This window comes from Gallus gallus, chromosome 5 (genome assembly GCF_016699485.2).
Source record: "Gallus gallus isolate bGalGal1 chromosome 5, bGalGal1.mat.broiler.GRCg7b, whole genome shotgun sequence".
In the NCBI taxonomy this organism is placed as follows: Eukaryota; Metazoa; Chordata; class Aves; order Galliformes; family Phasianidae; genus Gallus; species Gallus gallus.
Window position 1 is genome coordinate 50,050,675 of NC_052536.1, and position 23,075 is coordinate 50,073,749.

The 23,075-nt window shown below is 41.2% G+C and overlaps 1 protein-coding gene across 13 annotated transcripts in view; it reads right to left on the bottom strand.

The window, feature by feature from the left end:
- The window catches only part of PPP1R13B (protein phosphatase 1 regulatory subunit 13B), a 64,066-nt gene extending 50,391 nt beyond the window's left edge, over window positions 1-13,675 (bottom strand). For 6 of the 13 annotated variants that reach the window (XM_421392.8, XM_040701306.2, XM_015287837.4 and 3 more), the window contains exon 1: window positions 12,438-12,743. In XM_421392.8, coding sequence (XP_421392.5) covers window positions 12,438-12,635 — 198 coding nt within the window. In that variant the 5' untranslated portion in view covers window positions 12,636-12,743. Of the gene's footprint in view, window positions 1-2,790; window positions 3,011-12,437; window positions 12,744-13,398 lie in introns of those variants that run through there. The other 7 variants (XM_040701310.2, XM_040701308.2, XM_040701309.2 and 4 more) reach the window with 2 other exon arrangements.
- Between the last annotated feature and the right edge of the window lie 9,400 nt (window positions 13,676-23,075).

Here is a 23,075-nt window from a genome sequence, read left to right on the forward strand (position 1 = left end):
TGCACTACAAACAGAACTATTTAATTTAAAAGGAAATCTGTCCAAGTGCAATATTTAACATCATGAGCTAAAGGAGCACAGCCTGAAGTTAGAGAAATATATAAAACATGCCTCTTGTGATGTTTTATAGTGGAAAATGTAATTTGGCACTCGCTACAGAATGCGTTCAACATCCCTGCATCATTATCTGTTGGCTTGATTCCTAAACTGCTACATCTGGAGGAACAGCAAGAGATCTTGTTGTTGCTCTTTGATGCAAATAATTCCACAAAAGGACTGCCAAGGCACAAGTTACAGCATAAGAGACTTCAGAGCACAGTGATAACTTAAGGTATGCCAACAAGTTCTTGCCAAGCACATTTCGTCATTAGCTAACAGAGTTCAAATGAAGAGATTTTTATTTTTTTCCAGAGCAAGGCTTTGAAATGTCACGTTGTCCCACTGCTTAGAAGACTCCAGGCCACGTGCTATCGTTCAGTACATAAAACAACCACTATTAAAGGCAGAAGACAGAAACCTGAAAGGCTCTGTGCGTTCATCAGTTGATGCCAGACTTCCTAAGCTCCTCACAGGGGTCATGACAGTTCAAAGAAAAGAAAGTATTCTCACCTTGCTAAATTATTATTTGGTATAGGACTACTGAACGTGAGTCCTTGCCATCTATCAACCATAAACAGAAGCAAACTCCAAGACTTCTACAGAACATTGTAGGACATTTGCCGGCTTTGCTGAAGATACTCAATTTGTTTTACAATACTTTTTGTCTGTGAATCTTTGAAAGACGAACCTCATTTGTTACTGCCTGCCTAATTTCAGTGAAATTTATCTATAGCAGAAGGAGGAAAAACAGATCAGTAGGCACATCAATTTTGTTCTGACTTAAAAGAAAAATAAGTTGCTAATCTATTTAAGAAACAAGCAAATGCCTGCGACATCTGAACATGTTAACAATCGTTTGGGCTTCTTCATGGGAACTCCTTGAAAATGCATGATGCTCACATTTCCACTGCTCTTCACATCTCCAGCCCAGCATCCTCCAAACCAAATGGTTCAGAGTTAAGTGGGGAACGCAGTACAGGATGACCTGTGGCCCTAAAGCTCCTGTGAAAAGGAAGGGAGGAATCACTGTGGTACTGCAGCCACATCTCATTCAACTCCAAGCTCATGTTGAGAGCTCTAAATCTTTCCAATCTGTCATGATAAACCATACATCATACATTAGAAGCACGAACAGCTTGAAACAACAGTTCTACAACATTAACTGCCTATTTCATTTACTCAGCTGGAGAGACAGAAACAACACATTTAAAAACACTTAAATATTTTGCTTTCCAAAACATTAAGGAAGATATGTTACTGAAGCACAACACAACTCTAGTTCCTGTAAGATTTGCAGTAAACTCAGCTGAATTTACAATAAATTAGGAACAAAACCAAATTAATCCAAAGGTGGCTCACATTCAGAGATCATTTTATTAAATAATCTCAGCTTTCCATTAGAACCAGAAGAAAGCTAAAAAATGTTACAGAAAAAGAAGCCTTTAACTTTCTTGGGAGGTAGAAGATATGGGGAGAAGTCTTACTTAAGATTTCTGCATTTTGAGATCAGCAGTACTTCAATTTCCTTTAAAAGACAACTCATGGCAACACAAGGCAAAGCTGAAGAAGAACAAAGTTAAGCACAACGTTTGGGGTTACCTGTCCTTAAAGAACACTTAACACCTTCAAAACCAACATGCAACAGAAGTGTCCCACAGCATTTGTATCACGGAATGGAGCGTTCTCAAATTATTAACAACACTTTGGCCAAGGCTAGGGAAAGGGAGGTGCTGATGTTTCTACATTCTTGTGTTCGACCTTGTTAACAGCTACTGCAAAGTCATCCAAAAAGCAGTGAATTCCAGAAAAGCTCGTCTCCTATGCAGCTGTTCCATCGATCTCATCAGCTAATTACAGCTAACTACTGTATATTTGTGCTTTTTCATTTAATAAGTTTTCTAATAAATAAGTAAATCCATACCACAAGACAATGCTGAGTGAAGAAAAAAAAAGGATCTGTAGGGGAGACATTTGTCTTTTGTCAGTTAATAAAGGCAGCTTGTGGCCAACCCAACTACACTGTTTCATTTTCCAAACATCTATGATAGCTACAGACTCACACCCATATGTAAAGTTACAATCGGAAGCAGCACTCCTCTCTTATTATCCACAGAGCACAGTGAGAACAAACTGCCACGGCTTTCTTCCACTGAGGGGAAACCATTAACAAAATACTGATTGTTTCACAGATTGCTCCCAGGGAATACCAGCCATTCAATCCGTGATGTAATGTTACCTGGCTTGGCAAAAACGTAAGAAGTGAAAGAAGAACATATCCCTTGGGATTCAACAGGCAGCCTGCAGAGTTCTCCTTCCATCATCAGAGTGGAAGTTGCACAGAATAGAAATTAACTCTTTCAAGTACATATCTTCAGTTTCTGCATAGAAGGTATAAAACTTAAGAGCTGCTCTATTTTGCTGTCAGACACCCACTCTGGCTGAATCAATCAAATAAAAACAAGCATGCAAAGATTCCCTACCCTTCCTCCTCCCTGCCCAAGAAACTCCAACTGAGCTTACACAAGGCAAGGTTTTTAAACACTCAGATATTTGTTACACAAAAGAAACCCATCAAGGAAAGATTTCACTTACAAACACTCCGAGCCGCGATAAGAAATCGGTGCTCAGCACTTTGTGATTTCTTCTAAATTCTAATTTCACAGCAAATAACAGAAAGCAAAGTCATCCCACCTTTTTTATAACTCTGTCCCTTGTCCAGTTCTTAGAGTTACGTCCAGTCTTTTCCGGTAGCCAGGATTTCTCTTTTGATGTTTTTATAATATTCTGAAGAACCATTCTTAAAATATTCTTCATGTGGACAGTTACAGCAGTGATTAAATATATTGTGCAGAGCTAAAACCTAGAACAGTTCCTGTGCAACAGCTACAGTGAAAAGCTACCTAAATGGAGTATTTTTGGTCTGCTGGCATATGAATTCAAGCAGCAGTGACGAGCAGTGATAAGATGTTCCAAAGAAACAAGACAGGCCACAGTTGTGACAGGAACAAGATAGGCGAGATCAAGTTTCCCCTAATTAGGCAAGGTTGCAGTAGGGGAGTTCTGCTATCCTCTCACTGTGCAATAGCCATCTTTGTTTAATATTATAATGACAAACATTAGATATTCATCTTAAATAAGTTTACATATAAGGCTCTGTCTGTCTCAGAAGAGACAAGTGATTTCTCTGCTGCAGAGGGCAACGAGACAAGCAAAAGTTCCAAGAACAAATGATTCCAACCTCTCCCAGAGACTTCTCCACAATACATCTCCTTAAATCAGTGAAATGATTTTAGAAGACCGATCAGCTTAAAGAAAACAACAAAACCCATTATGCATTTAAACTGTAGTATTTTTAGGCATAAGTACTACTCCATTCTTGGCAAACTCTTTCTTCTTGCTGGACGTAATTCAAGCAGTCGAGAATACGAAATGGTAAACTGTGGTTCTGACTGCCTCTTCGTGTCAAGGGACAGGGAGTGTTTATCATCATTCCTGTCAACACCATACAGGACCCAGAGTGGGGGACAGCAAGATGGCACCAACTTAGTTCTCACTCTGCAATTGCACAAGCAAAGCATATTCCTCAGCCCAATCCATTCCCTTAATAGAGAAAATGAAGAGAAAGAGTATGCAAGTGACCCAGGGGGAGAAAAAACAAAACAATACAAAAAAGCACACACAAGAGAACTTAACCCATCTCTCTTACAGCAGAGATGTGTTACGTTTTCTGCGCAGCACCTTATACATTAACTGCAGGCAGGGAAGAGCAGTGGATCCTCAGCTCAATTTGCAATCCACAAAACTGTAGCAGTACCCTTCTCTACACGCAGCAGCAGAAGGAAGAAAAAACGAATAAGATTCCATATTTAGCCCGCTTCAACATTCAGAAACAGCACTGTCCTTCCTTAACGCATTTTGTTAGAAATGCAAACACTCTGATCCTGTGCAGCCTTCCTTCCTCCTCAGCAAACAAGTGTCACGTAGATAGCTTTACTGGGAATATAATGAGTAGAAGCATTTCAGACATTCAGAATGCAACAACACAAAACATTAACCTATGAGGGACTGAGGACATTTTAAATAAAAGACAATCTACAGGATATTGGTTAAAAGAGAAGGGTTGTTTTGCTTTTCAAAGGGTGAAAAAAATCTAAACTGGTTGCTCTCCAAAAACAGATCGTATCTTTATCTGCCAGAAAAACGAACTACCATATGAATAAATATTTGAGAGACAAAGCTGGGCCTGTATTAACACACTGCGCCCCTCTTCCAATTATTGCTACTGGCTGAATGTTTCTGAACAGCAACAGAAATATCCCCCAAACTCATCAACATCATACTTGCAATAGAAAGGCTTAATACACATGATGTTTTTTCAGGAGTACACGGGAAGGTCCAAATCTAAAGTATGCCATCACTGTGAGTAATCGGGGCCTTTTCAAAGAAGAACGTGAACTAGAAAACAAGCATCACTGAATTTTCCTCTTCTTTTATCCTGTCACTCCCAGCTTTTGAAATAATTGAAAACACCTGTAGTTACTTGCTAAATCAGATAAATAACAAGAGCCATACAAGCATGGTGTACCTCCTTTCTTTTTCTCCTACACTTTGTAAGTGTATTGTTGCCAAATTCAGAATCTGACCCAGCACAGTTACCTGGCTGACTGATTCATAACTGCTACTTCTAGGTAGGTAACTTTGAATCCAGGAGAGACAGAGAATGATAAGAACACAACCATATCTGGTTGCTTCATATCATCAGTCTCAAAATCCTAAATTAAACAAACAAGGAGTTTTGCCCAAAAAACATGAAGAGGTTTGAGTGTCCAAAATGAAGACAAAGTTTTCCATTAACATAAATTATTACCTCATATAAAAATGTAGGTACAGTGAGAGATCCAAGAGGATCCCTCTTGTTGCCCTGTGTAACAACATTCATATTCAGAAAACTATGCACCCACTCAATTCCTACTCAATAGGAAAGTGAAACACAGGCTTAACAGAAAGACACTCCTCGCCTCTGAACAACACATGCGATGATGGAGCAAATAGAACAAAATAAAAGTGAAATTCCAGAGAACGTACACAACTTTTACAGCAAGCGCAAAATGGAAAGCTAGTTAACATAAAGCTGTAGATTACCAGCAGTGGATGTGAGCAGCTAAGAATACACTGAAGTAACGGACAAATATAAAGAACAGCAAGAGCTGAAAAGGAATAAAACATAACACTGCACTCGTGGTCTCACTAACTTACTTGTCTTAGTAAATTAGGATTCCACTTCGCCTCTCTCTGTCTCAACACTCACATTATGGTGATCTCTTCTGTGTTTGAAGACACCTTTTCCTCACAAGAAATCTACAGTATTTAACAAAGCAGAATAACCTGGGTTTCCAGCTAGGGTGGGGAAAAGAAGACAGAAGGACTATAAAACAATTCAGACACAATCAGGATGTTCTCATCCTTGAGCACTGGAAGCGAAGAGGCTGCTGAGACCTCAGTGCTTGAAAATATTTATGTGTAGTTTGAGACACAGTAAGAAAAAGCTGATCAAAAGCTTTCCCCTACTTCTGAAAGGGTACAGATGAGTACCTGCACACTCCAAATCAAGCTTACTTGTAATTTTCTGCTGTCAGTTCTTCAGAGCTCTGAGAGCACAAACCAAATAGCACTTGGTGGCCTCAAGAGGACCTTCCTTCCCAGTGTGCTACAACTGCAGATGAGGGGCTGCAGTAAATGGGGATAATACTTGTTAGGTGAGATGTTAGAAAAGAGCAAGATACACTGTTTCCAATATAGTATTTTTGTGTCCAGTAAATTACTTGAGTTGCTGTAGCTTACACATCCATCCCCTAAAATGCTTTTTCTGGCTGACGTCATAGTTTAAAAACAGCAACAACGAAGATGTAAAAAGGGCCTTTAGAAGTCTAGAGGTTGGTAAACGTGAAAAGAGGACCAAAATTCCAAAGCATTTATCTTTAGCTAAAAATGAGAAAAAGCACATTAGCTGATATAAATTAACCCAAACATAAGTATGTAAGTTGAACCCAGCAAACTTCAGGGGTCCAAAAGAGCAGTTCATAATTCAGAGATTAAACTGACTTAAACCCAGCTCACAACTTCACCTCCTGCCAGTGTGACAGAAGCAAATACTACTGCTATCCATCATCCAAAAAAGAAAGGTAACAGAAGTGCCACAGCACACAATTGAGAAGGGTTGCAATTAACAGACCTTCAACTCTTTCATGCGAAGCTTTGATTCCTCATCGTATCCTTCATCAAACCAGGTCTTAGTGATGTGGTAGTAAGTGACAGTAAAACAGTAACAGTTCTCCAAGAAGCTAGCCAGAGAAAGAACTGAAAATATTTTTAAGTGACATGGGCTAGTAGACACCAATCCAGGCAATATGGTTTTCAAATGACTGCATTGATGCTGACGTGATTAAGTGTAAAAGAGGTCAATCATTACAGCTCTTTTCCTGCCAGCAGAAAGCCATGCTTCTTGCAGTTAATTTTTTCCAAAATGTAGGTAACTCGGGACAACAAAGCAGTAAGTGAGGGGATGAAGCATCAGACATGCTGAGACATTCAGAGCTTCATGCAGAGATGAAACTGCACACAGAGATGTTTCACAGTTTATTTTTATAAGACACTGTTTCAAAACCTCAATATCTTCCATACAGACTCCCAACAGTTGGGCTGAATAGTAACTAACCCACTTGTGAGCCCATTTGTTAGCCTGTTGAATCATACCAAACTATTACACTTCCAAAAATGTGCTGTTTTTAGATATACGGCAGGAAAATCTCACCTCTTTCCCTATCAACATATCTGAACAGCAACCTGAACGATAAGGATGCTGCTTGGCTGTTTCTAATAAGACTAAGTATCTAAAAGAGATAGCAGTTTTGACGCTGACCACCACACCATCACACAGCACGCACTCTGACTAAGACGTTATCTCTATAAAACCCAACCCTAACAGTTTGAGAAGGATTTTACAGGCATTAATCATACCACAGAAACATACAAATACCATCTTCTTAAGTACCTCCCCGAAGGAAGTAACTGAGATACTTGAAAATAATAGTAATACCAACAGGTGCAGCAATTGTCTTGAACCATGTTAGACAATTTGTGTTAGGAGAAAAGACTATAAATGGGTTTTCTTAAACATACATTCATAGTATATCATCTCAATTTAAACCATACCTGTTACTCTAAACTAAGACTTGATCCTGCTTGAGAAATCAAAAGTAACACTTTTATTTAGGTAAGACCATAATTGATGGCTGTGGTAATCTCAGCTGCTCTGAGACTGTCCTGTTTTTCTCCTTTAAAGACCAAAGAGCAGTGCAAGCATTTCTTTTTTCACCATACTAGTAATGCAGCCCTTTTCTCACGTAACACTAACTCTCAACAATTGCCAGCTACGCACCCTCAGAAATCTGGATAGATATACACTGTTTTTTTTGGAGAGAAAGGTTTGCCAGTCTCAAGGAGTCAAAAATGGGCTTCCAAGAGATAAATACAATGCAGAATTTATTCAGATGCTAGTTAATGCATTGTGCTTATGTGCATGGGGACAGCCCACAGGAGTTGGGATCAGTAGAATTCTCCCACGTGAACCTGCCAGAGACCTCAAGCACTGCACTGTTTTCTTGCTTTGATTTCAAAGAGCTGGGAAGTTGCTTCTCTCTGCCACCTGAGCCACAAATTACACATCGAAGTTTTCTAAACATATCTCACCACATTCATTCACTGCCCCACAGTTCTTTCAGGCTGAAAAATCTCAACAACATAAACCAATAGAACTGATGACACCCTTCCAGCAATCTCTGCATTTCTGCCCTTCCCTGTGACAGCTCCAGCACCTCTCTGACCCGGCACTGAGGCAGTTTCCGTGCGCTAAGCTGTCAGAAAAGTACCTCGACAAAAAAAGCAAACAACTTCCTGCTGAGTTAGCAAACTAAAGTGGCTCAGCATGGAATGAGACAAGCACAGAGCCAGTGCAGGAGAGGGGCAACAGGGTGGACAGGAGCACAGCAGCCCCTGCAGTGGTTACTTCCAACCAGTGAAGACCTGGGCTCAATTATGCTATGAGTCTTAAAGAACAAGGAAAGAATGGGCAGAAACCAGAAGGAACACAGTACTGCAAAGAAAAAGACAAGTGATAGCAAATCAGTGACCTCTACCAAAACATTACATTGGTTGATTAGCTATGGTTACAAATTTTTTGGCAGTTGCTTCTCAGGAATTCCCCCAGCACCACATATTTCACCAGAAATCCTAAGTCCCTTACTTGCTCCTGTTCCAGGCAACATACATAAAGCACTACTGGATTCCCAGAAAAGAAGTGGCAAAACTCTGTTATCTCTACAGTCACAATGTTACTGCAGTGCAGTGATCTTAAGGTTCGTTTCACTGTCCTACTGAACTGGTAAACAGCCAGAAAAGAAAATGTGCTGTATGATGTTCAGGTACAGCTTCCCAATACAACAGGAGAAGAGGATCAGGCAGTGCTGAAACAGGGAGAGGCCACTTCGCTACCACCTCCTCTGCTGTGCCTCTCACCCCAACAGCCTGCTCCTTCCTGAGCCAGCACAGACAATGACAGCCACGATACAAGCTGATTTAATGGACTAGCTTAGCAGGATATTCATACATATGCGCACATATACCTTCCACATCCTGTGAGTGCAATTAGTTTTTCCATTTATAGTGACCTGGAATCAGTTACTAAGGAAGGCAGTGCAGTGTGCTCAAAGCATACGGTGGGAAGGAGCAGCGAGGAGCAAGGAAGGAGGAAACGGCCACAGCCAGGGGTCACAGGAAACAGTCAGTGCAGCTCATCTCCATTGTGAAACCTCAGCCCCGAAAGGAATTCAGCATTTCCAACATCCTACTGCCCCATCGCGATAAACACCCGCTCTCTCCCACAAGCAAGGTTACACACACCTCTCAGCTACATTTAAGTCAAAGAACAGAGCCACTTGAAATCTAGGTAAAGCGGTTGAAAATTCAGATTCAAAACAACTCTCTTGAATAACCAGTTCATATACTCACTTGCCCTTTGATTTGTCACAGAGTTTATGCATTGGCATTATTGGTTCTGACACACAAATCTACCTCTAAAGGACACTGTCTGTTATTGCACAGTAAAATTTTATTACTGTCCCTCATTAAAAATTGCTTTCAGAAACTTAAAACACTGAGAGCTCTCCGAGGATCTATTCCTTAACACACTGCAGATTCCTACATGATTCTGAGTTTAATTGATTCTAATGGCAGACTTCCAAACTACAAGAAAAATGTACAACCTGAAGGATTTAAACGTTATGGTATTTATTTACTTACAAGTCTTATAATTTAAGAATCAGTGAGACACGGGATCCATAATTGATGGAAAGGATGCTCAGAGAAGCGGCACAAAGCTATTTTTAATTACTTAATAATATTTCCCAATTTAAGGAAAAAAAACCTCACTTTGCTGGGGTCGGACAAGCCCGAGGTTAACCAGTGTTCCAGGCTGGCACATTCAGTTAAAGGCAAGATATCCTGAGCTGTGCTGTGCTAGGAATTACTGCATGGTAACACTAAGCTTTTAATTTAGATAATGTTTAAGAATGGTAAGTTCTAAAAGCAAGTAATGATACAGAAGCACTCCCAGCGACTCCCCTATTTATGCACTAATCAGTTTGCTTCTTCAAATCCCTATTCTTGATAATAATTATTAGCCTTCGAATCTGCTTCCCTGAAAACAAGATCTAAAGCATTGTGAATGTTTCAGATAGAATAAATGTGATCTGTAATTTAGCACCAAGCAAACTCTTCTAAAAAGGCACTGTCTCTATTCTGTGTACGGACAACCCTTGGCATGACGTGGTCAGCTCCACAGTTAGGCAACGCTAATAGCAGGAATCAAAAGAGTACAAAATGGATTTCATAACACAGCGAGAAGGCCTGCATTTCACACCAGACTTCATCTGTTACATTAACAGAACTTCACCTGGTGGAGCAGCATTTTGTTTTCTAATAAGTCCTCTCCAGTGCATGCACTGGACAACAACCTCACCTACATCAGTTTTGTAGAGAAACTAAGAGACACGCAAGTTTCCTCAAGATTTTCTCATATACTTGTGGATTTTAATGAAATATCTATCAAATATTTCTAAATATTCTATTATCAAAGCAGTCTATGAAAATTAGCTTTTCATGGACATGGTGAAGCCCGTGAGCTTATTTTTAACCACAGAATAGGCCATATTTTATTATCCTAATAAAACAGTGACATGATCCAAAAAACATGAACTAGCCTTTAAGCATCACTGCAATAAATAACTCCATTAATAATGGCTGATAAACTTGCAAATTACTCTCTCCAGTCAGTTCAGATTTATTCAGCAAACAAGGATGGTATCAGTACTGCTGGTATTTAATTCGCACTGAATTCATTACAATATATTTTATCTCAGCGTCACTGAAGATTGCTAATATTAAGTTTGTTAAAGCTACGTATCTTCCTTTAGACTGATACGAGGTAGTGACCATTAGTGACCTTTCTAAGGAAGACAACCACGTATGCTGACTTGAAACTACTTTGGTTTTAAATTAAGAATAAGCTACGCCCACTGTGGACTTGCTGGAAAAGGTTTTAGACTCAGCACATTATGACTGCATACTCAAAAAAAAAAAAAAAAAAAACCAACCAAAAAACCCATAAAAAAAAAGAAAAAACCCTTTTTCTTAATTCACCTGGAAGATAGCTCAATTTAAGCCTAACTCAAGCAGATAGCCATCTCTGGTTTGTGCTCTATCTGTCATGTTATCTGGCTTCATAGACCAGTAACATACGCAGCAATTAGAAGGATATTAATGCTCACTGTAATATTAAGATCCACTCGTGTATTCTCTAGTCTAACATAAAATACTCACCAGGGATTATCTTTCAATAAGAGCTGCAGTTTCACACAAAATTAACCAAAGCGCAGCTCACATCTCATTACTTCTTGGAAGCCCAACTGTGTTCAGAACCAACAATAAACCTCATTTTCTATCTCATAAAAACAAAGTAGAGTAAGCAATATGAACTCGCACAGAAGGGATGCTAAGGAACAGAAGAAGAGATATCCTGGTAGCAGAAGAAATCAGAGCTGATAAGGCCACACATAAGTCACCCTGTACACACGTGAAAAAATCCCACCACTAACAACAAAGTATAGGAAAAGAGGAAAAAGTCAGCATTCCATTTTCTGTTCTTCAGACATTACTTCATTCTTAAAAGCCAATGTACAGAACATGAAAAACATTACCAACCCCAAAATGACCTCAATAAAAGTACTTCAAATGCAAGTCACAATAAAACAGAAGTTTGTCACTTCACAAACATTTCGTGTCAACTTGTTGACAAAGCTGTAGCAATGCCCACTTGTTACAGTTCAATTCCCGCAGTACAGTAGCCTGTCCTCTTGCTATTATTATATACTTCTACTAATTACAGAGAAACAAAACACAGCAGGATCAAGGAGAAAATAATTCCTCTGTACTTGAAGTCAAGGAATCCCAGCACAGCTTTTCCCTTCTCAGAATAGGAAAACTCAAGTTGAAAAAAAATAAAAAGCCAACCAAATTTGGTCCAGTTTTACAGCCATATATTCACATCATTCTGATATTATGCACTGATTATTCCAGTAAATGGCTTATTTCCCATCCTTGCAGCCCACAAATCAAATAGCTGGGATAAGAAACTGGAAGACTAATGGCACTATCAAAGTGTCCATTTAAATATGTATATTCCTGACTACTTTATGACAGACTGCCCATAACAGCATCTAAAAGCTCTTCAGAAAAGCAAAATATTTATTATTTCAGGGCTCAGACTCAGCAAGCTCTAATCTGGAGCATTACCACCACTGCAGCAAGGTAATTTGTTTGTATTAAAACTCAGCTGTCAGTATGAAAACGCTTTGAAGTAGATTTCAAAAACATAATAAAAGTCGGAATCTTATAACGCTTTCAAATAACCCCAAGCAACTGCTGTACTTCAGCAAGTATGAAGGCGACAGCATGGCAGAGAGACACTCACCAAGCTGTAAGGAGAGACAGAAAGAAGGAAAACAGCAAGCCAATACCATAGACTTTTACAGAAAGCCAATCACTGCAGCACGGAAGTTATGACATTTGCCTCAGACTCACACACGACTCAGTAATGGGAAACAAATACATTTGTTATGACCCAACCCACTGTTGGCATAGGTTTTCAGTAAGAATTTTATGAATGTAAAGCACAGCCCAAGTTGCAATGGAAGCTGAGCACACTGACAGCCACAGAACCGTACCAGAGAATGGCTTGGCTTGGAAGGGGCCGTACAGATCACGCAGTTCCAAGCCCCTGCCGTGAGCCGGGTTGCCACTGCCATCTCAGTTGTGCTTTTACTCGCCGACACCCACCCGTACACCCACAGCTCAATGAACTTAGATGCCGGTTTCCAGCGCACGCAGCTCAGAGAAATCCTCCTCCAGCGCCAAGAGAGCATTTCGGTACCCAGCCACGGCAGTCAGAAGGCACGCGGCCCTCACTCGCTCGTCGCAACGCCTGCCGACAAGCGCTACCTGCGCCCTTCCATCTGCAATCCCACATCTGTGCCGAGCCGCGCACTTCCTGCTCGCGGCCGCGGAGCAAAGTTGGAGCGGTGACATTTCCTCAAAGACGTCCCCGCTCTTCTCCCCGAGCGGCGTTCTGCTGCAGCGCCTCGAGCACGGCGGAGGAGCCGTAAATAAAAGCTCTTTTCCTCGGGAGTCGGTGAAAACGCGGCAGCCCTCTCCCGAGAGCCGCCCAGCCGCACGGCCGAGCTCACCCGGAGCTGGACGCCATCGCCGCGGCACCGCGCTGCCCTCAGGAGCGGCCCCGGCCGTGGGGTCGGCCCGCGAGGGGAGAAAAAGCCAACCAACACTACAAAACTGCTGCTTTGAAGGAAAAGCAGCACAGAGCACAGCAGCACAGCAGCACCCTGCCCGCCCGCAGGGCCCCCACGCCAGGCCCGGCCCGAGAGGCGCCGTCAGAGCCCCGCGGCCGCGCACGGCGGCAGGACGGCCCCGTCAGGCGACGCCGAGGAGCCGCGGCCGGGACCCGTCACTACGGCGGACGGCACCCGTCGGGCCCCGGGCCCGGCGAGGATCGGCGGCCGCGCCCGCGGCCCCGCGCCTCACCGCGCTCCGTCCGCCCCGGCATCCCCGCAGGAAGGGGCGAGGTATCCCGGCGCCAGGCCGGCGCGGCGGGCCCGGCCGCTCCCCACTCACCGGCATCATCTCCGCCGCCGTCCCCCTGCCGAGGCTCCGCCGTGCCGCGCCGCGCCGGGCCTCTCACGCTGCCGCCTCTCAGCGCGGAGGACGCCGCTCACCCTAGCGGCGGTGACAGGTGCTCCCGCGCGGCTCGCTCCCCGCAGCGGGCGGAAGGAAGAGGCGAAGGCGGCGGCCGGACTCGCGGCCCCCTCCTTCTTCTCCTTCCTTCTCCTCAGCGCGGCGACGGCGGCGGCCTCCTGCCCGCCTGCCTCCTTCCCCCGGCGCTTCCTGCTCTGCTCCGCTCCGCCCGCACCGCGTCGCCCCGCCAGGGGTTAACCGCCGCCGCCGCCCCATTGGCCGGGCCGGGAGCGCGGGGGGCGGGGCGAAGGGGGGCGCGTTCACGGCGGAGGACGGGGGTGGGCGGGGTGCGCGCGAGCACGCGGCGCACGTGAGGGCCGCGGTGGCTGTGAGGACTGCGCGCGTGCCCGCGGCCGCTTCCCCTCGCAGGGTCGCCGCGGCCTCCCCGCCCCCGCGCTGCGGTTCTCTCCGCCGCTCCCGGCGCTGCCCCGCCCGGCCCACGGGTGCTGCCGGCTCGCTCCGGGGCCGAAGGAAGGGACATAGGCCCTCTGGGCGGCGCCTGCCCCCGCGTCTCGTTCTATAGAGGTGCAGCAGCGAGATGAAAGCTGACAGCTTGGGAGAAGTCAGGCTCGGTGCTAAGTCAACGCGGCACCGTATGTCGGCACTGCGACACAAGCGACATAGATAAAATTCATATTGCTGCGAGTCTGAAATCCTAATCCGAAAAATACATCGCCCTGCCCGGTGACGCTTCCCCTGTTTCTGTAGATGGCCGCTTTCCCGCCTTTGTGACTTTATTGGTACCTCACCGTGACTGATCTCAGCTAGGAGTGCCAAAAAGGTTCACCAGGGAAGTTCTTGGGAGCACCTCAGGTACTGTTTGTGTCATGTTCAAGCTTAAGTATGACCACAGTGATAATAGTTGCGTATTGATCTCCAACATGAGTTTGTTCATTAAGTTTAACCTATTAATGTGAGTTCCTGTAACAGATGGCTGTGTGAATTACCTTAATATGTACCTGCCTAAGGGGCAGCTGCAGGGCTGAACTTTGTGACAGTCAAAGCTGCTGATCTGAGTTTCCTGAATTATGATTCTACCTCTTACACATCTTTAGAAATAGGTAAGACTAGGATGCTTCTGACATAATAGCTTTCTGAGCTACTCAGAATGATCCCGCAAGTAAGCTGACATGAAATAAAACGGGCTATGAGGTGCTATAAGGCACTCATAATCTCAGAAATAGGAAAAAAAAAAAAACAACAAAGCACAGGCTAAAACATCATCAGTAGAGCCTCAGTATTACCATTCCATTCCTTTGTGAAGAATGATGACAAAATGACAACTGGGAGAACATGGCATAGACAGTTGCCACTGGCAGGGCAGGCACTCCTCCATGCAGTGTCTCCATTGGAATAATGCCCTCTGGTGTAATGCCTTTGACAGCTTTTCAGACGCATTGCTTTTGGCAGGTGCAGGTTCAACCAATGCTGCAACCAGACAGACTGGATCATGTGGACTAGGAGGAAATGCCTTCAAAAGGTATAGGCCATGTTTTATATATAGTCTTTTCATACTCCAATTTCTACTTCACTAGGTGAAAAAAAACAACCCAACAAACAACTACCAATCCAGCCCTCCCCATCTCCATTTTCCCATAGAAATGAGGAAGAAAAATTAACCAGCCTTTACAAATCATAAAGCTTAAAGCTATGCCTGTACCATGGTAAATTAACTACCATCTCTCCTGCAGAATGATCTTTCTGAGAATCACTCATTTATCAGCCAAATCTTTTGATTCCAACTTAAAATGGCTTCTATGTGCTTTGTTTACTGCAAACAGGAAAATGTTCACTTGTAATCATGCACCATTGTTTTTCTTTCTGCGCTTGGCCAAGGGGCCAATGATACCTACAAGTCAGTCGCCTGCTTTAGATAACTGAGGTGATGTGAAAGCAGTCATGTTTTGGGGAATGCCTTGGAAGATAAGGTTAAAAGAATGTGGAGTAGCCGTGGAAGCAGATAAATCCAGAGATACAGAATCCAAGTTACTTGCTTCACAATACACAGCCTTTGTGAGAGGCGCTTTGATTCTGTGGGCCTTTTTCTAAAGGAAAAGGTTTATGCTCATTTGTTGGTATAAATATTAAAATATGTCATGCAAATAACTTTTACAGTCTGCTTGGTACCAAAAAAATAAAAAATAAATAAAAACCAACCAACTAAACAACAACAAAACACCAGAGCAACACAACTTCATATTGAAGTCACTGTAACTCAACAGACATTTATTTGACTTGTAATCATTAAAAATGAAGAATTACTTACAGTGTGATTTGGTTTTGAGATCTGGGCTGAGATCTTGTTTAGCTAGAATTTGAAATTTGCTTGAAATCTATCATCTGTCATCTTATTACTTTGTGAAAACACTCAAAATTAAAGGGCGGACAGAGAAAAATTATCAAAGTATGTTTTGTATTAATGCAATTTATCCTTAAAAAAGGTATATTAGCTGTAGTTAATAAGCTGGGTGACCTTTTATGTGATCATGTACAACATTCTCCTTAGGAGAAGCAGAGATTCCCAACAATACAGATGTACAGATGGGAGTCTGAACAACTCATGAGCTTTTTCACAACCACTCCTGACAAAACTTCTGTGGTTTTTTGTTCAGTATCTAATGGCCAGGTTTGCAAATGTAGGTGAGTTCAAGTTTTTAAAGCTGCCATGTCTGAACTTCCCCCACTTGTTTTTCATGCATAGACAAGAGGAGGAAAATGAGCTTTCCTGCCTTGTTGGATCCAAGCTTTCTTCGGTTTTGCATTTGTTTGGTTGAGATGCTTTTCTGGAACGTAGGAAAATGTTTTCAGGCTTTGGAGATGTCACAGGAATTTTAATTAATTTCAATTAATTTAAGACTTCTTCTTTTCATGTGGTATTATTTTAAATAACAGGTACTCCTATTTATAGCCAGAAATAAATGTTCTCAGAGGTCAAACGTTTAGGGTGGGATACATCTCATCCAACTGAAACAATCTGGAAGTTAAGCATGTGGTCTAAATCCATCATCTAGGCTCCTTCTGTAAATAAACTGGGATGGGAGGCAAGGGAGACAGGCAGTTCTGCAGGCAATTAATTCCTTTCTGAGATATTCATCCCACTATCTAAATGTCTTTGAAGGTGCCTATCTCTCTATTGATTAAAGATGGAGCCTGGATGACTAACAGAGATTAGAGAGGAGGTTTCTAGATGGCTATAGTTAGGGTGGGTTTCCTCACAAGTGGCAGAAGAAAATCTCTAGAAAGCAAGTACCAACAGAGTGTTAGGGGGTTTTGTGTACGTATATTACAAAAATTTTAATCCGTCCTTTCTAAATAGCTTAGTGGATTGCTTTATTACGTAACACAGCACTCCTTTCCAAAAGCAGATTTTGGATTTGCTGTAAAGCAGGAGGAAGCAGCCATGAGTAGGCAAGCAAGTTTAGAAGCTGGGTTTTGGAGGTACTTCTAAGTCCCCAAGCAGCTACTTGCGGGTGCAGCGTGCTGTACCAGATAACATGAATAGTTTAAAATCTTTACAGAAATACTGCATATAATGTGTGTATTTAAAGAAAATCAATTTTAACTTGTTACTGTGGCCTTTAGTACCCTTTCATTGCAGAATAGAGCTGACATCCTAAAGATGCAATAATGAGGAATTCACACTGAACAGCTGTCATAAGCTGCCATGTTTGAATTCATACCTAGCCAGTGCTTTCCAACCCCACCAAACCTGTTCAGAGATAAACTACAAATAATAACCTAAAGGAAACACTTTGATGTCTGTTTTGTATACAGTCTTTGAGACACGTGAATAGGAGAAAGATACTTTTCCATCCCTACCTAATAATATTCTAGTAACGTATGCTGGACCAGATGACTAATGTTCTACAGCTTCATGGCACAGTGCACACAGCGCCTCATTCTGAAAAGGAGTACAATAATTAAAGCAGAAGTGAAGCCATATGATCTGTTTATAGCAGAGCTATGTGCACTTTGCGGGGATTTGAGTGCCTGATACGTCATGTGTTTCAGCCCTGTATTTGGTGGATTAGAAATGTAATTTCTTTGAACAATAACATAAATTGTATGCTTAATCCAATACACATGATGCAAGAAAGTGTACTTAGTAGAGAATACTGTGGCCTCACTGGGAATATGTTCTTATCCATTCTCATAAAATTCTTATACTAATAGGTATTGCTATTTTTTTATGTTGTAGCTACAAAAGGTATAGCTGTATAAAACAGAAGAAATCATTAACAATATTAGAAGGAGCAGAGAAAGCAAAAAGATATCCTGGAAGAGGCTTTTAAGGTGATGCTTATTTGCAAAAATCTTTTTATCTACCTCGGTATGGCCATGATGATTGAAAGCTTCCGTGACTAAATGATGGGATATTAGTTGAAGTAACAATTGAAGAAGAGATAGTTAACAGATCAGTCCTTTAGTCATCACTTCTTTTTAAATATGCTACTTTGTTTTCCATGTATCACTTTCTAAAGTCTGAGGTGGAAAAGGGACAGTTCATGTCTTAAGAGAACCCATTTTGTTTCTTCACCCTTTCTAAGTTTTTTCCAGGTAAAGTACTGATGTTCCAGTCCTGGGAACTTCAATGAGACAACTTGCTTTTATTTTATTTCTAAGTGCCTGAATAATTCTTACTGTTACCGCTTTAATCCTTTGGAAAGGTTTACTACAGTTCTTAGCTGGATAAACAGAACATCAACTGAAAAGGGTAATGAACTCTATTGGCATCAATGGAATCCTCTTGGAAATGATAAAGTGTAAAGCCCTAGAACCTGAGACAGTAGAAAACGTGTCACCTGTACATGCTTACAATGTATTTGATTTATTCAAAGATGTCATAATATGCAGTTGAACCTCAGAAGATTTGAGAAAATGGGAAGGACTTTAAAGGTTTATCTATTGCTTATGTCTCCAGTTCAAAACCAGTATTTCTGTTCTGTAAAAATACAAGCTGTAGGACAAGGTAAAGCACTTGAATCTCTTTTCTTGTTTCTGAAACAGATCCATGGCTGAAATTAGTATGGCTCTAATACTTAGTGCATTGAAAGAAAGACAACACTTTAATTTTTGCTAACAAGTCTTGAGGTTCACATTTGGACAAGAAGTATTGGTGAGTGCTGTCCTTGCCCACAGCAAGGTGGTGGAACTTGATGATCTTTAAGGTCCCTTCCAATCTAAGCCATTCTCTAATTGCTTTTTTTAAGCTATATGTGATATGTTGAATGGAATATAATGACTTACAAAGGATTATAAGGTAAGAACTATAATTTCAGATACAGAGGAATTCAAATAAAGCTATTCTTGTGTACATTAAATTAAAGGCTAGCAATGGAATATATATACTGAAGGTGAGTATGGAGTTAATTTAAAAAAGGGAAATGCTTCTGGTTAAGAAAAAAAGAAAGTTTGTATTTGTTACAATATCACATGCCTGCTAAGATTCTAATCATTTTATTAATTTCTTCCACCCCTCCCCCAGTAACATTCTGGTTGTAGTCAGTTTACTTGGTGCAATTTTGCTTGTTTATAAAGCATTCCATACGAAATATCTCACAACAGTTCTACTGCATACCTAAATAATTCCTCCTTAATTGCAGTAATTCTTTAATATTTTCAAAAGTATGCTAAACACAACAGGTTAAAACAAGAAATGAGGACTACAACTGATACTGCAGGAGAAATCTGTGTAGGCAGAAGTAGTCATCACAGATGGGATTCATTCAGTATACTGCTGTTAGTTCTACCACCCACAGAATCTCTCATTATCATTTTCTACCAAACACAGCTCTGTAGAAATCTCTCATCCGAAGCTGATGATACATGGATGGATATTAAGTAGTTAAAGGTCAAGTCAATTAAAAAAAAAAAAAGTTAAAAGTTTCTGAAAGCCGTAATTTTTTTATTTTGTGGCTATAATTCCTGAAGAAACGCTACTAAACTTATCCTTTAATATGGCAAGCATTCCTTCTGCATGTACTGAGCATCAAGATGTTGTACAACTGTTTGTTATTTTGCTCCAACTGGTAGTAGACATCTGAGAAAGCAGTGAGCTCCAAAAGGCTGCAAGGTTCTGCCCCTTTGTCGAAGCACAAGCTGACATTCCTGATTTGAACACAGGGTGGAGTTCTGCATTCTTTTTATTGCTATTCCTCCTATTGCTGTGATGACAGTTTGACAGTGATGACAGTTCTTACAGGAGACAGTACTTTGATCATGTGTATCGCTGGACGTGAGGAGGAAACGGCATTAAGTTATTGTGAGGCACGACTTAGGAGAGCTGGCAGAGTGAATGGACAGACATAAATTCTGAATCATCTGCTACTTCCCCCCCAAAAAAGTCTGCTGTGCTATAATACAAGTTATAAAGTAGCCAAGCTGTAAACAGCTGGAGATGGATCCAAATTAAAGCAGAAAAACACAAACAAACCTAAGTTTGCTTTATTTTAGAGAAAAATGTCTATAAAATCATGAAAGTTTGTCCAATCTGACTCACGAACAGTTGTATCAGCACAACAAAGAGAAACATGCTACTGTGGTATAAGGATGGAAACTCCACAAGCTGCCTCAGCGCTTCCACTGTTAAACCACAGCCAAAGACATTATGCTACCTAGCAAAATTTAATTAAAAATTCTAAAGATTCCATTCTTGTGGTGGTCAGTTCATTTTGAGATAGAAGAGAGTTATTGTTTCCAAGTAGTTTGCCTGAAGCAGTGGAGTAGAATACAGGAATTTCTTGTTTATGGGTTCCTTATAAATTACCAAATCTGACTCATGTGTCCTTAGAGAGTACCAGCTACTAAATGTTAGTTGCTAAAGGTCATGGAATTAATAGTACAAAGAGCTTGCTCTTGAAGATCTATTTTTTAATTTCTTCTTGTTATACCACTTACCAAATTGCTAACCACAGGAGAACGCCAAAGAGAATCTCCTATCTCACTATTCTTTCCTTCCTAGTAACTTCACAGATTTCCGTGAATGAAACAATAGATTTCAAATGCTCATTTCCTCACACAGTTTCACTGCAGCCATCTGGTGGTGATGTCACATACAATCACCTGTGTCTAACAAGCACCCGATAGTTCTTCCTTGGGGACTGAAAGTACAATGAGCACATACCAGCTCAGTATCAGGGCGTATTTATACTTCAGAGATTTGCTATCATGATTCAGATACATAGGAGACTATTTCAGCTGTTTTACTTGGTTTACATCATTTCCTGCAACTTTACTCATCCTTCCCATTAACATGAATACACATTTGGGGCTTTTTCCAAGTTAACCATTAGAGAGGTTAAGTAGGTTGGGCCCCGTGACTAATGTTTTGGTGGCTATGACTGTATTTTGCTACTCTTCCAGAGTATTCCACAATTCTTTAATAGCATGCAAGGGACACTCTGAGATTCTCAATTGTAAGTCAAGACTTTGGAATGCTCTAGCAATCTCAGAGCTCCACAGTGAGGAACTATGGCTTGTAAGATTTGGCTTGGAGCACGAATACAGTACTTTCATGGTACGAAAGACCATATCTTGCATTGCCATTGTCATTATTAACTTAGCAGCCTAGTCCTGAGTTATTCTACATTTAATTAAAAATGAAACAAAAAACAAACAAACAGCAGAACTTCGTGAAGGTGATGCTGCAGCAACTGAATGTGGTTTATCAACCTCCTCTGTAAGAGTTGGTTCCACTAACACTGCAAAGGCAGTAAATAATTTGTGTCATTGTCAACACCTCATCATAGGCAAATGAAATGTGCAATTACTGAACTACTTCAGAAAGTGTAAACATAATTCTTTCCTTTTAGAAATGTCAGCAATATAAAGATGCAACAGCCAAATAAATACAGCATGATCTGTCAAGGAGCAGAAATAATCATTTGCATAGAAAAATGAGCAAGCTCAGCAGTAGCTGGGACTTGTCTGGATAGACCTTTACCTGGAACTTTCCTATTCTGGATTAGCTTTAAATTAGCTACACATCCTAAAATAACAACACTCACTGCAGTAGTAGTCCTTTGCAGTGCTTCTCTACATAGGGCTGCATTCCAGATGCCAGTGTTCCAAAGAAAACTGATTGCTCCTTTCATACCTCACAGTACATAAACAACACAACACCTCGTCTAATTTTCCTCTCGTCATCGATACTGTGCACTGTGCTACAGCACTGAGGAGCAGATAGCGTATCAATAGTAGGACAGACATTGTGTTATGGGTGTGTTGGTTTCTGTTTTTGAGTCAAGTATCAGACTGCCAATTTCCTATTGTATCCTACTCACATGAATAAATCTATTGAGGAACACATCAATTTTACTTCCATGCCTTTTGCAGAGCAGAAATGTTCTGCAACAGTCAGAGAAACTTACAGCAGAAATGTATCAATGGAAGAACCAACTGCAGACAGCATTATTTCAATACAATGTGCAGTTTCCACAGTCCAGACAGTGAGTCCCATATGTAGCTCCTTTCCCTATTAGAAAATCAAGTTATACATCAAGTTTTAGAATTGAAGTGGGTAAAATTTACCTAGAAGTGCAATTAACAGGGCTCCAGGGGCAGTTTAACAAAAGCTCTTCTTGCTTTTCCATTAATGTCTAAGAGATCAAACATCACGTTGATGTAGCTCATTCCCAGTATGCTAGGTTCTATAGATAGGGTAAATCCTGAAATGATTCATGTTTTTTCCCTACCTTGTTTGCCTCAGCTCTCTAATTGAAAATTGCTAAAGCAGGTTATTTGAAGTATGTGTAATATCTTAGGAACTAAGTCAGTGATCATGAATTTGCATCACAAATGCACATACAGCTCTTTACCTGGCATAAATTTTCAATCTGAACCACTTGTTTACTATACCACAACTCTGACCCACCCTGTAATCACCACTGGCTAATATCTGTTTGTCTGAAGCTCCCTTTTTTTTCTACTATTTGTTTTCTGTTCCTCACTTCTGGAGGCTTTTGTATGTAAAGACACAAATACCAAGATCTCCCTACTACTCCTCCATTCTTCCCGAGTCAGAAAACAAAACAAGGGTGGAAGCACTGACAACTCCCAGAAAAAGAAGGATCTGATGAGAATCAGTTTATAAAGCACATCAAGGAAAGATGTAAAACAAAGGAAACTACAGAAGGTAGAAGAAAGGGCAGGAATGAATGAAAAAGTAACTATTAGCCTTTCAAATCAAGTGAGCTATACCTGCTTTAAAACAAACAAACAAAAAAAAACCAGGCCCAACATGAAAATGGCACAGCCCATGTCAGTATTAGTACTGAATAGAGCTTTCAGAGAAATACAATACACCAGACTGAAGCAGAAGTATGAATTCTGAAGGAATTAAAGGCAACACAGTATTTGGAAAGTTTACCATGCCATCATCAGTAAGGTTATTATGACCATTCAGATGCAAAGTATTTAAGCTCCTGTCAGGTACTACTATCAGTGAAATTGAAGCACAAAACCTGAAGGTGAAAGTTTTAAGATGTTTCAGTGATGTAGTTAAAAAGATGTACGTAAGCATTTACTCATTAAAATGACTTAAGCCTCTTAATCTTCTC